At 50.4% G+C, this 13,210-nt stretch overlaps 1 protein-coding gene across 1 annotated transcript in view; it reads left to right on the top strand.

Annotated features, from left to right (window-relative positions):
• Positions 1-13,210, top strand: part of LOC121541327 — a 50,098-nt gene that overhangs the window by 9,185 nt on the left and 27,703 nt on the right. Inside the window, 10 exon segments of the mRNA XM_045207942.1 lie at positions 1,475-1,532; positions 1,901-2,020; positions 2,696-2,780; positions 2,884-3,042; positions 3,130-3,142; positions 3,198-3,348; positions 3,985-4,242; positions 4,397-4,518; positions 4,749-4,795; positions 5,855-6,028. Of these exon segments, the coding sequence (XP_045063877.1) occupies positions 1,475-1,532; positions 1,901-2,020; positions 2,696-2,780; positions 2,884-3,042; positions 3,130-3,142; positions 3,198-3,348; positions 3,985-4,242; positions 4,397-4,518; positions 4,749-4,795; positions 5,855-6,028 (1,187 nt within the window).

Genomic DNA, 13,210 nt, shown 5'->3' with positions numbered 1-13,210 from the left:
GGTTTGCACACACTGCAGCAGGGATTTTGGCCCACTCCTCCATACAGACCTTCTCCAGATCCTTCAGGTTTCGGGGCTGTCGCTGGGCAATACGGACTTTCAGCTCCCTCCAAAGATTTTCTATTGGGTTCAGGTCTGGAGACTGGCTAGGCTACTCCAGAACCTTGAGATGCTTCTTACGGAGCCACTCCTTAGTTGCCCTGGCTGTGTGTTTCGGGTCGTTGTCATGCTGGAAGACCCAGCCACGACCCATCTTCAATTCTCTTACTGAGGGAAGGAGGTTGTTGGCCAAGATCTCGCGATACATGGCCCCATCCATCCTCCCCTCAATACGGTGCAGTCATCCTGTCCCCTTTGCAGAAAAGCATCCCCAAAGAATGATGTTTCCACCTCCATGCTTCACGGTTGGGATGGTGTTCTTGGGGTTGTACTCATCCTTCTTCTTCCTCCAAACACGGCGAGTGGAGTTTAGAACAAAAAGCTCTATTTTTGTCTCATCAGACCACATGACCTTCTCCCATTCCTCCTCTGGATCATCCAGATGGTCATTGGCAAACTTCAGACGGGCCTGGACATGCGCTGGTTTGAGCAGGGGGACCTTGCGTGCGCTGCAGGATTTTAATCCATGACGGCATAGTGTGTTACTAATGGTTTTCTTTGAGACTGTGGTCCCAGCTCTCTTCAGGTCATTGACCAGGTCCTGCCGTGTAGTTCTGGGCTGATCCCTCACCTTCCTCATGATCATTGATGCCCCACGAGGTGAGATCTTGCATGGAGCCCCAGACCGAGGGAGATTGACCGTCATCTTGAACTTCTTCCATTTTCTAATAATTGCGCCAACAGTTGTTGCCTTCTCACCAAGCTGCTTGCCTATTGTCCTGTAGCCATCCCAGCCTTGTGCAGGTCTACAATTTTATCCCTGATGTCCTTACACAGCTCTCTGGTCTTGGCCATTGTGGAGAGGTTGGAGTCTGTTTGATTGAGTGTGTGGACAGGTGTCTTTTATACAGGTAACGAGTTCAAACAGGTGCAGTTAATACAGGTAATGAGTGGAGAACAGGAGGGCTTCTTAAAGAAAAACTAACAGGTCTGTGAGAGCCGGAATTCTTACTGATTGGTAGGTGATCAAATACTTACGTCATGCAATAAAATGCAAATTAATTACTTAAAAATCATACAATGTGATTTTCTGGATATTTGTTTTAGATTCCGTCGCTCACAGTTGAAGTGTACCTATGATAAAAATTACAGACCTCTACATGCTTTGTAAGTAGGAAAATCTGCAAAATCGGCAGTTTATAAAATACTTGTTCTCCCCACTGTATATATGAAGTTTATGGCCGTGGCTCCCTCACTGACGACTTCCTGTGAAGTTTTAGATTTCAGGTAAGCCCAGATGCATATGTATATAAAATGACAACTCATTGCTTATAGTGACATATACTGACAGTGGCTATATCAATTCATCCTGCAGAACCTGCAGTTCCGTCAGAGTGTGGATGTGAAGGAGGCAGAGCAGCAGCTGGAGGCTGGTGCTTAACAAGCACAGCATCCAGGTCACAGGTACAGGTGTAAAACAACACCTTCCTCAGGTGAGAACTGAATCCATGGGAAACATTAAAAAAACACAAACAAAAAAACATTTTAGTCATTTAGCAGGCGGTCTTATCCAGAGCAATTTACGGTTAGCGCATTCATCTTAAGATAGCTAGGTGAGACAACCAATTACCACAGTTGTAAGTACATTTTCCTCAATAAAGTAGTTATCAGGCAGTACTAGTCGGAAAAGACAAGTGTGAGTGTTAGTTCACTAACAGTAGATTAGCTATACTGTAGTACTCTACCACTGCAATATTTTGATATTTAATTGATGATGGTGAACGATGATTGATGTCCACAGGGAAATGTCCACCTTATCATATGGCCTGTGGGAATGGCTCTACATGTGTGCCCACAGTGCAGTTTTGTGACGGAGTAAACAATTGTCCTGATGGCTCAGATGAAAACGATCCTCTCTGTGGTGAGTGTTTGAGACTGTCAATGTTTGTTGATTGTGTAACCTCATTCCCAGGCTTTTACTAGAGAGATCCGGCTAGTGGAGTAACATTGTTGATGAACGTGTAGATAGTACACAGTGACAAGAATACCGTGTCAAAGCATAATGTGTGGTCTGGTAATGTGGTCGTGGTCTGGTAATGTGGTCTGGTAATGTGGTCGTGGTCTGGTAATGTGGTCGTGGTCTGGTAATGTGGTCTGGTAATGCGGTCGTGGTCTGGTAATGTGGTCGTGGTCTGGTAATGTGGTCGTGGTCTGGTAATGTGGTCGTGGTCTGGTAATGTGGTCTGGTAATGTGGTCTGGTAATGCGGTCATGACTGTATTGATCACAGGAGGTTGGTGGCACCTTAATGGGGGAGGACGGGTTCGTGGTAATGGCTGGAGCGGAATAGGTGGAATGGTATCAAATACATCAAACACATGGATACACACCAACGTCCCCACATTCCCCCCTTCACAGGCCCAAACTTCAACCATACATTTGGGAACCAATCAGGTGTGTCATTATGTCACAAGACATTAATTAATTAAAAAAGTGTGTTTCGATGCGGCGTTGTTATAGTCTGTTGCTGCTATGTGATGTGACTGCTGTAGCCTGTGCCTGTGCTGACGACACAGGCTACTACATTGTCACATCGTGAAGCCCTGGCCAATGGGAGAAGAAGTTCCAGATCCGCAGCCTCCCACTAACTCATTCAAATTAACTAATGTGTCTTAAGTTCTGGTAGGTGACCCTCTCTCCCTCTATTCTTCTACTGTCTATGGATACCCATCTCTAAATACATAGCCTCTGAACAGCTGTGTATTGATTTTACTTGTCGCTCCAGGTACCACCTGAATGGAGAGGACGTGTGTCGGCTGAGGGTGTTGGTAGAGAAAAGGTCAACGTCTATGGCCAGGAGAGAGGCTTCAGCCACTGTGTTTTTTCAGGAGGGGAACTATGGGGATAACTGGAACTACGGCCAGGCCTCCCTGAATAGCAACCTGTACCCCCGCACATTGACTCGGTACCGGTACCCCCTGGTTATTTTATTGTGTCATATTTTTTTTGTGATGCTGTTATACTTGGCTAGGGATGTAACATCTGTTAGTATGTAATGTGGATTAGTGACTGTTCCTTCACTGTGATGTTCTTCTCCAGGTGGTTTTTGAGGCTCAGAAGAAAGTGGGTATGAAGAATGACATCGCTCTGGATGACATCAGTCTGACAAGGGGTCCCTGTGAGGATGGCCCACCGGAGCCATACCAACCCCTACAACACCCCCTCATATCCTGTTATGAGAATTTCTATCTCTAATTCAACCTAAGCTTGAATCATTACCAGAGGTTGTAAGGCTCTGGTTTTAATCATAAATGATTCAAGGTCCACAACCAGCAAGAATGATCTGTTTTTTTATTCATGGAGAGCTCTGGCGCCAAAACCCATACACTCCTGTTTTATACCCCTTGACACACAAAGGCATTTTTCTCCGTCCACCTTTAGGAGGCTTTTTGTAACCCGTTTTCTCAGTCCCCTTCACCCTCTTTAGTCCCGCCCCCCTCTGTTAGTAGGTTGACAATACATTATAATTCTAACACAGTTTACACATTTATACTGTATTTGGGGTGAAATCCTTTAGTCATTATTCTTAAAATACAAATTAATCTAACATATCCCCTGTATATTACTGTTCAGAACCAGTGAATGTTAATACTTCACATGGAAACCTTTGACAGAGAGCCCATCCATTCATTCCTCCATACATAATCAGCATGTCACCGTTAACCAGCACCCACACACTCACTACCACTGAGTCACCAACTCACCCTCCCAGTCACCAACTCACCTCTCTCACCCTCCCAGTCACTCACTACCACTGAGTCACCAACTCACCCTCCCAGTCACCAACTCACCTCTCTCACCCTCCCAGTCACTCACTACCACTGAGTCACCAACTCACCCTCCCAGTCACCAACTCACCTCTCTCACCCTCCCAGTCACTCACTACCACTGAGTAACCAACTCACCCTCTCTCACCTGACAATCCCTCTTCTTTATCCATTCATGCCATCCTCGTTTTCCATGCTAGGATCTAAAGTGTGTTTTTTTGTCTCAGCTGACTGTGGAGGACCTTTTGACCTCTGGGAACCCACCTCTACATTCAGCTCTCCTAACTACCCACACTCCTATGGAAACAAGGCTTCTTGTATGCACTTTGTTTTGTACAAATGTCAACACCAGTGGCAAGTTCTGCACATACTTTTACATTATTGAAACCCACGAAAAAGTTATTCAGAGGTTTTCCCATATATGAGGACAGTTTAAATGTAGTGTTCATACATCTGCCTATGTTGGGCCAGGTTTGTGGACTGTTCATGCCAGGAAGGGATGGAATATCCAGCTTCACATGCTGGATTTTGATGTGGAGGCGACCTATGCCACGGTTGAGGTGATGGGGCGGGGCCAAAGTCTGAACTGCTTGGTGAGTCTCTGACCCTCCTCTTACTGTGATGTCCTTCCTACACTAGCCTCTGTCATGTTACCATAACAATGTAAGTTGTTATTGAAAATGCAGATGAGGTTTACGTGGGCAAAATGTTGTGTTTCTTTGTCAGGTGTCTTCACTGGTGGGGATGCCACCTTTCCAGATGTGATCTCCACAGCCAAACGGACCACAGTGATGTTCTTTAAAGACATCTCATGGTATGGTAGAGGGTTCTGTGCCAACTTCACATCTGGCTCAGCGCTGGGAAGGCCAAGTAAGACTCAATCCTATGTAGTCAATTAATTCTAAAGTGCAAAATGCAAAAGATCTGAATGAACAAAAAATGATTGAAGTCCCATTGCTGATGTGCTTTTTGCTCTTCAAAAGCCAGTTAACCAAACTGCCTGTCATTTCATCTGTGGCCAGAGCCCTGTGCCACTGGGCAGTGTCAGTCTCTGGAAAACGTATCTCCAACGTCAGTGTGTGTAACGGCCAACCACACTGCTCTGACTCCTCAGACAAAGCTGACTGTGGAGAGTAAACCATGTAAATCTCCCCTCTAAAAATGTGAACAAAGTTCTGCACTCTTGTTAGGTTTTTCCATGGCCGAAGGACTAGTATGGTTGCTCTACGTGTTCCAGTGCATCTAGTATCGGTGAACAGTACGAGTGTCAGACGTCTGCAGCTCCAGACCACCCGGTACACAACCTGTGGTCAGCACTGGAACGCTCAGCTCTCCCACTTCATGTGTCGCTAGCTAGGCTACAGGTGAGACCTGCTATCTGTGTGTTGTGAGAGAGAGCGAAACAGTCATTCACTGCATGTTTGACAGAGGGAAGGACAGGGAGTCAGTCACTGTGTTTACACGTACTCTAGAACTGGAAGTGCCCTCCTCGTACCCGACAGTGTTTGTGTATCATCACTGTAGATACTTTATACTTTTCATACTCACGTTGGTTGTCACATTGTAAACCTCTCCCAGTTTGGTTAGGAGGACTCTCCCTTCAGACCTGACTCCCAGGTAGGCTACATTCAGAAAATGGTATTCAAGAATACAACTTTGATTCAACAGTCATACCAACATCCTATTTGTTTGTTTCTATTTCCCACTATGAAAGATGTACGGGTGAAAATGTTATCTTTACAATATGATAACCAACGTGAGTATGAAAAGTATAAAGTATCTACTATGATGATAAACAAACACATTGACACTTTTTGACAAATTAACAAAACACACACTCAGTAACACAGTACTGTGCATTTAGCGTTTTACCTTGTTGCATTCGTATGATCTCCCAATAGATGGATCATAGTGGGTCCACTGAACAAGGGATGGAGAAGAGGATTCAGAGGAGAGTGGAACAGGCAGAGTGGCGGGAGGGACGGACTCTCGTAAGGGGGCGTGGCTGTGGATGGTGTCGCTGTACTGGAGGGGCCGTCATGTCTGTGAAGCTACTCTGATTGACAACAAGTGGCTGGTCACCACTGCACACTGCGTCTATGGGTGACGAATCCTCATCTGCCTTTATGCTGTCCCACCCTTTGTTTATGCTCCTGTAAATACCTTTATCTGAGTCTCACTTCTCTCTGTTCACACGTCATTTACAGTGTGTGGGACCAGTTAGTGGCAGTGTGTGGGACCAGTTATGTGGGAGTATGTGGGACCAGTTATGTGGGAGTATGTGGGACCAGTTATATGGAGGTATGTGGGACCAGTTATGTGGGAGTATGTGGGACTAGTTATGTGGGAGTATGTGGGACCAGTTATGTGGCAGTGTGTGGGACCAGTTATGTGGGAGTGTGTGGGACCAGTTATGTGGGAGTGTGTGGGACCAGTTAGTGGGAGTGTGTGGGACCAGTTAGTGGGAGTGTGTGGGACCAGTTAGTGGGAGTGTGTGGGACCAGTTAGTGGGAGTGTGTGGGACCAGTTAGTGGGAGTGTGTGGGACCAGTTAGTGGGAGTGTGTGGGACCAGTTAGTGGGAGTGTGTGGGACCAGTTATGTGGCAGTGTGTGGGACCAGTTATGTGGGACTGTGTGAGACCAGTTATGTGGGAGTGTGTGGGACTAGTTATGTGGGAGTGTGTGGGACCAGTTATGTGGGAGTGTGTGGGACCAGTTATGTGGGAGTATGTGGGACCAGTTATGTGGCAGTGTGTGGTACCAGCTATGTGGGAGTGTGTGGGACCAGTTATGTGGGAGTGTGTGGGACCAGTTATGTGGGAGTGTGTGGGACCAGTTAGTGGGAGTGTGTGGGACCAGTTATGTGGGAGTATGTGGGACCAGTTATGTGGGAGTATGTGGGACCAGTTATATGGAGGTATGTGGGACCAGTTATGTGGGAGTATGTGGGACTTGTCACGAGTTACAAAGCCAGAACCCAGAAGCAGACCAGGACAAGGTAAGTTGAAACGAAGGTGAGTGTTTATTTACAAATTCAAGAGTGATGCTGAATAATCCAGGGAACAGAGCGGGCGGCGTTGATTAGTTGTTGGGGGTGCAGTGGTTGATCCAATCATGGCTCGGCAGCCGCCGACCACCAGGCAGAGGTTGGATGAAGGTTCCGGACGAGTGACTGCAGATGGAACAAAACGGAGGTAAGTAAACAACAAACCAACAAGGTGCAAAACAACAAAACTAACGCTAGAAGCTCTAAGACTGATACTCTGGTAAACCTACTGTTCATGGCTAACGATCCGGCAGGGAATGGATGTTAGGCCAGAGCCTAAGAAGGGGTGATGATCAGGACCAGGTGTGCAGATTGCTGATGGGATGCAGGTGCGGAAATCAAGAGAGCTCCCCGGAGCGTTCCAGAACCCTCGGGAAACTGGAGATCCCGAGCAGAAAAACTAGTCCACAGACAGGACCCGACTCAGACTGCCGGGATCGTTACAGTACCCCCTCCGACCAACGCCACCGGGCGGACTCCCGGAGCGCCAGGATGGAGGCGGTAGAAGTCACGGATGAGGTCAGCATCTAGGATCTGTCGCCGCGAATCCAACTCCTCTCTTCAGGACCATACCCCTCCCAGTCCACGAGATACTGGAAACCCCGGCCCCGCCGTCTGGAATCCATGATGCGTCGCACCCCGTGTGGCAGGACCACCTCCGATCATCCGAGGAGGAGGAGGAGGAGGCGGAGGAGGCAACAGAGGACTGAGGAAAACAGGCTTGAGGCAGGAGACATGAAAGGTGGGATGGACTCTGAGCGTCCTCGGGAGTTTGAGTCGAACTGCCACCGGATTGATCACCTTCTCCACCACAAACGGACCAATGAACTTGGTAACAACTTCCTAGACTCAGTCCGTAAAGGAAGATCCCGTGTGGCCAACCAGACCCTATCTCCGATGGTGTAGGTGGGAGCGGGGATCCGGCGACGATTCGCCTGGAGCTGATACCGGTCCGAAACTCTAAGGAGTGCCTTTCTGGCCCGATGCCAGGTCCGGTGGCAACGACGAATATGGGCCTGAACAGAAGGCACTGAGAGCTCCTTCTCCTGAGAAGGGAACAAGGGAGGTTGGTAGCCATACAGGCACTGGAAGGGAGACATCCCAGTGGCAGATGTAGGGAGAGTATTGTGGGCATACTCAACCCAAGGCAACTGAGAGACCCAGGAGGTGGGGTTGGAAGAGGCCAGGCAGCGTAGCGTGGATTCCATCTTCTGGTTGGCTCTCTCCGCCTGACCATTAGATTGGGGGTGAAACCCAGATGTGAGACTGACTGTAGCTCCAATGGCCAAACAGAAGGACTTCCAGACAGCAGAGGCAAACTGAGGGCCACGGTCGGAAACGATATCACTGGGCAACCCGTGGACCCTGAAAAACCTCCCTAACCAGGATCTCGGACGCCTCCGAGGCAGAGGGAAGCTTGGCAATTGGCACAAAGTGGGCGAACTTGCTGAATCTGTCCACGATAGTCAGAACGACCGTGTTCCCCTCAGAAGCGGGCAAACCCAGTGACAAAGTCCAGGGCCGGAGATGCGACCATGGTCGCCGGGGAATAGGAAGGGGGTGAAGTAGTCCAGAGCTGGGCCGATTGGTACTCTTATTCTGCGCACACACTGGACAGGCAGCAACATAACCCCCGAGTATCCTCGGCCATGGCAGGCCACCAAAAACGTCTGCGAAGAAACGCCATCGTCCGAGCCACGCCAGGGTGACAAGCCATCTTGCTGGCGTGGGACCATTTGAGGACCGCAGGGACGAACCGACTCAGGCACAAACAACCGACCGGGTGGACCGCTACCGGGACCGGGCTGCGTCCGAAGAGCGCCATCACCTCCTCCTCAATCTTCCACCTAACAGCTCCCCACGACGCAGTTCCGGGGGAGAATAGTCTCGGTCTTGGACCCACTCTCCTCCGTCTTGGAGAACATCCGAGACAAGGCGCCCGCCTTGCCGCTTTTAGATCCAGGTCGGAACGTCAGGGAAAAATTGAATCGTCCCAAAAACAACGACCACCTGGCCTGGACGGGGAGTTGAGACGCTCTAGCTGATTGCACGTAAGCAAGATTCTTGTGGTCAGTCCAGACAATAAACGGTTGCTCCGCCCTCCAACCAGTGGCGCCACTCCTCCAAGGGCAAGTTTCACCGCGAGAAGCTCCCGGTTACCCACATCGTAATTCCTCTCCGCAGGCGAAAGGCGACGAGAGTAGTAGGCGCAGGGATGGAGTTTACTGTCCGTGGAGCATCGCTGCGACAGGATGGCGCCAACTCCCACATCAGACGCGTCCACTTCAACGACGAACTGACGGGCCGTGTCCGGTTGAGAGAGAATCGGTGCGTTGGTGAATCGCCTCTTCAAATCCAGAAACGCGCGATCCGCCTCCGGATTCCACTTGAAGCTCCTGATACTGGAAGTCAAGGCAGTTAACGGAGCGGCCACACGGCTGTAATCCCGGATGAATCTGCGGTAGAAATTCGCAAACCCCAAAAATCTCTGGAGCTGCAATCTCGACCGGGCTGGGCCCATTCCAGAACCGCTCTAACCTTCTCCTGGTCCATCCTAATCTCTCCCTGGAGATGATGTACCCGAGAAAGGATGTCGTGTGGGCGTGAAACTCGCACTTCTCGGCCTTCACGAACAGGCGATTCTCCAACAATCGCTGCAGAACCTGCCGGACATGCTGGACGTGGTCGGAAGGTTCCTTCGAGAAGATCAGAATGTCATCCAGGTAAACAAACACAAAGAGACCGATCATATCTCTCAGGACGCTGTTCACCATACTCTGGAATACCGCTGGAGCATTGGTCAGTCCAAACGGCATCACCTGATACTCGAAGTGACCCATCGGTGTATTGAAACCCCGACAACCACTCGTCCCTCTCTGATCCGGACTAGGATACGCATTGCGTAGGTCTAGCTTGGTGAACACCGTAGCACCCTGTAAGGAGTCGAAGGCAGAACTCATCAAGGGCAGGGGATACTGTTCTTGACCGTGATGTCATTCAACCCCGATAATCAATACACGGTCGAAGAGAGCCATCCTTCTTACCCACAAAGAAGAATCCTGATCCCCAGGGGGTGATGACGAGGGACGAACGAGACCAGCAGCTAGGGACTCCTTGATGTAGGTCTCCAAGGCCTCACGTTCAGGGCGGGAGATACTGTATAACCTTCCCTTGGGGTAGACAGCTCCAGGGAACAGGTTGATGGCACAATCATATGGTCGGTGGGGAGGGAGTGACAGAGCCTTCTGCTTACTGAACACTTCCCCCAAATCGTGATATGTCTCGGGAACCAGGGACAAATCTGGGGGGTTTAGCCTCAATCACCTGACTGGGAACCGAATGGGGACAGGCAGTCTTGAGACAGTTAGCATGACAATCAAGGCTCCAACTCGTTACCTTGCCCGTCACCCAATCGAACGTGGGATTGTGTTCCTTCAGCCAGGGGTATCCAAGGACCAGAGGAACATGGGAAGACGGCAGAATGAAGAATGAAATCATCTCCGAATGATTCCCCGACAACAGCATCTTAACCGGTTCAGTCCTCATCGTGATACGTGCCAGACTACTGCCGTTCAGAGTGGTCGCTTCAATGGCTTCCGGCAATTGCTCCTTGGAAAGCCCCAGCTGTTCCACCAACTCGGCATCAAGAAAGCTTCCATCGGCACCTGAATCGATAAAAGCGTTAATCGCTAAGCTCTGATTCCTGTTCACAAGGGTAGCCGGGAAACGGGGTCTGACAGAGGTACTGAGAGGTTGAAACTGGCTCGCTAAAAGTCCTCCCAACTTTAGCGAGCCGGGCAGTTCGGCGACCGCCGGGAACCAGTGGAGATGTCTTAATGTCCCGAGCTACCACAGTAGAGGCAGCAGTTGGTCTTACGTCTATGTTGACGCTCCTCCTTGGTTAACCCGTGCCGCCCCACTTGCATGGGTTCAGAAACGGGAGAGAGGACCTCTCCACTAACCCTTTGTGGTGGAGAATGATCGACGTGTTCTGGTCCACCACCCGACCCGACTGGGAACTGAGAAGCTGATCGATTGGACGGACCCCATTGCTTCTCCCTCCTTCGCTCTCGGACTCGATTATCCACCCGAATAGACAAGGCTACCAAGCTGTCCAGGTCACTAGGCTCCGGATAGGAGATCAACTCATCCTTGAGCTGCTCCGACAGACCCTGGTAAAAGGCCGCTGCAGAGACTCTCATTCCACCCACTCTCCACAGCCAACGTCTTGAACTCGATCACGAAGTCGGCCACGCGCGAGTTCCTTGGTGAAGCGAAAACAGGCGCCTAGCTGCGTCCCTCCCTCGGACGGAATGGTCGAAGAGCTTCCTCATCTCGGCCGTGAACCCCTGGTATGAAGCCATGCAGGGGTCTTGTCGTTCCCAAACGGCTGAAGCCCACTCCAGCGCTCGACCACGCAGCAACTCAATCACAAAGGCTATCCTAGCCTTGTCTGTGGCATAAGAGTAGGGCTGTAGATCGAACACTAACCCACACTGCATAAGGAAAGAACGGCATCTTCCCAGCTCCCTCATATTTATCCAGCGTCGGAACCTTGGGCTCACGGAAGGACACGCTCCAGACGCGGCAGGCGAGATGGGTGAAACCGGTAGTGGATCCTCCACCGGAAACTTGCGCTGGTTCTGGACCTCCGTCAGACCGGTAGAAAGGTTCCGAACTGCCAACGCGCGATCTCCTGTAGCTCCATGCTATGATGGCCCAACATCTTCTCCTGATGGGTAATGGCATGAAACAGAGTCCAGGTCCGCTGGGTTCATAACTGGCCGGATCGTTCTGTCACGAGTTACAAAGCCAGAACCCAGAAGCAGACCAGGACAAGGTAAGTTGAAACGAAGGGTGAGTGTTTATTTACAAATTCAAGAGTGATGCTGAATAATCCAGGGAACAGAGAGAGGGCGGCGTTGATTAGTTGTTGGGGGTGCAGTGGTTGATCCAATCATGGCTCGCGCAGCCGCCACCACCAGGCAGAGGTTGGATGAAGGTTCCGGACGAGTGACTGCAGATGGAACAAAACGGAGGTAAGTAAACAACAAACCAACAAGGTGCATACAACAAAACTAACGCTAGAAGCTCTAAGACTGATACTCTGGTAAACCTACTGTTCATGGCTAACGATCCGGCAGGGAATGGATGTTAGGCCAGAGCCTAAGAAGGGTGATGATCAGGACCAGGTGTGCAGATTGCTGATGGGATGCAGGTGCGGAAATCAAGAGAGCTCCCCGGAGCGTTCCAGAACCCTCGGGAAACTGGAGATCCCGAGCAGAAAAACTAGTCCACAGACAGGACCCGACTCAGACTGCCGGGATCGTTACAGGACTAGTTATGTGGGAGTATGTGGGACCAGTTATGTGGCAGTGTGTGGGACCAGTTATGTGGGAGTGTGTGGGACCAGTTATGTGGGAGTGTGTGGGACCAGTTAGTGGGAGTGTGTGGGACCAGTTAGTGGGAGTGTGTGGGACCAGTTAGTGGGAGTGTGTGGGACCAGTTAGTGGGAGTGTGTGGGACCAGTTAGTGGGAGTGTGTGGGACCAGTTATGTGGCAGTGTGTGGGACCAGTTATGTGGGAGTGTGTGGGACCAGTTATGTGGGAGTGTGTGGGACCAGTTAGTGGGAGTGTGTGGGACCAGTTAGTAGGAGTGTGTGGGACCAGTTAGTGGGAGTGTGTGGGACCAGTTAGTGGGAGTGTGTGGGACCAGTTATGTGGCAGTGTGTGGGACCAGTTATGTGGGACTGTGTGAGACCAGTTATGTGGGAGTGTGTGGGACTAGTTATGTGGGAGTGTGTGGGACCAGTTATGTGGGAGTGTGTGGGACCAGTTATGTGGGAGTATGTGGGACCAGTTATGTGGCAGTGTGTGGTACCAGCTATGTGGGAGTGTGTGGGACCAGTTATGTGGGAGTGTGTGGGACCAGTTATGTGGGAGTGTGTGAGACCAGTTATGTGGGAGTGTGTGGGACCAGTTATGTGGGAGTGTGTGGGACCAGTTATGTGGGAGTGTGTGGGACCAGTTATGTGGGAGTGTGTGGGACCAGTTATGTGGCAGTGTGTGGGACCAGTTATGTGGGAGTGTGTGGGACCAGTTATGTGGGAGTGTGTGGGACCAGTTATGGGGCAGTGTGTGGGAGCAGTTATGTGGCAGTGTGTGGGAGCAGTTATGTGGGAGTGTGTGGGACCAGTTATGTGGGAGTGTGTGGGACCAGTTATGTGGGAGTGTGTGGG

This window comes from Coregonus clupeaformis, chromosome 27, assembly GCF_020615455.1.
Source record: "Coregonus clupeaformis isolate EN_2021a chromosome 27, ASM2061545v1, whole genome shotgun sequence".
Taxonomy (NCBI): Eukaryota; Metazoa; Chordata; class Actinopteri; order Salmoniformes; family Salmonidae; genus Coregonus; species Coregonus clupeaformis.
The sequence above is the reverse complement of the archived record's forward strand: the minus strand, read 5'-3'. Positions and strand labels throughout refer to the sequence as shown.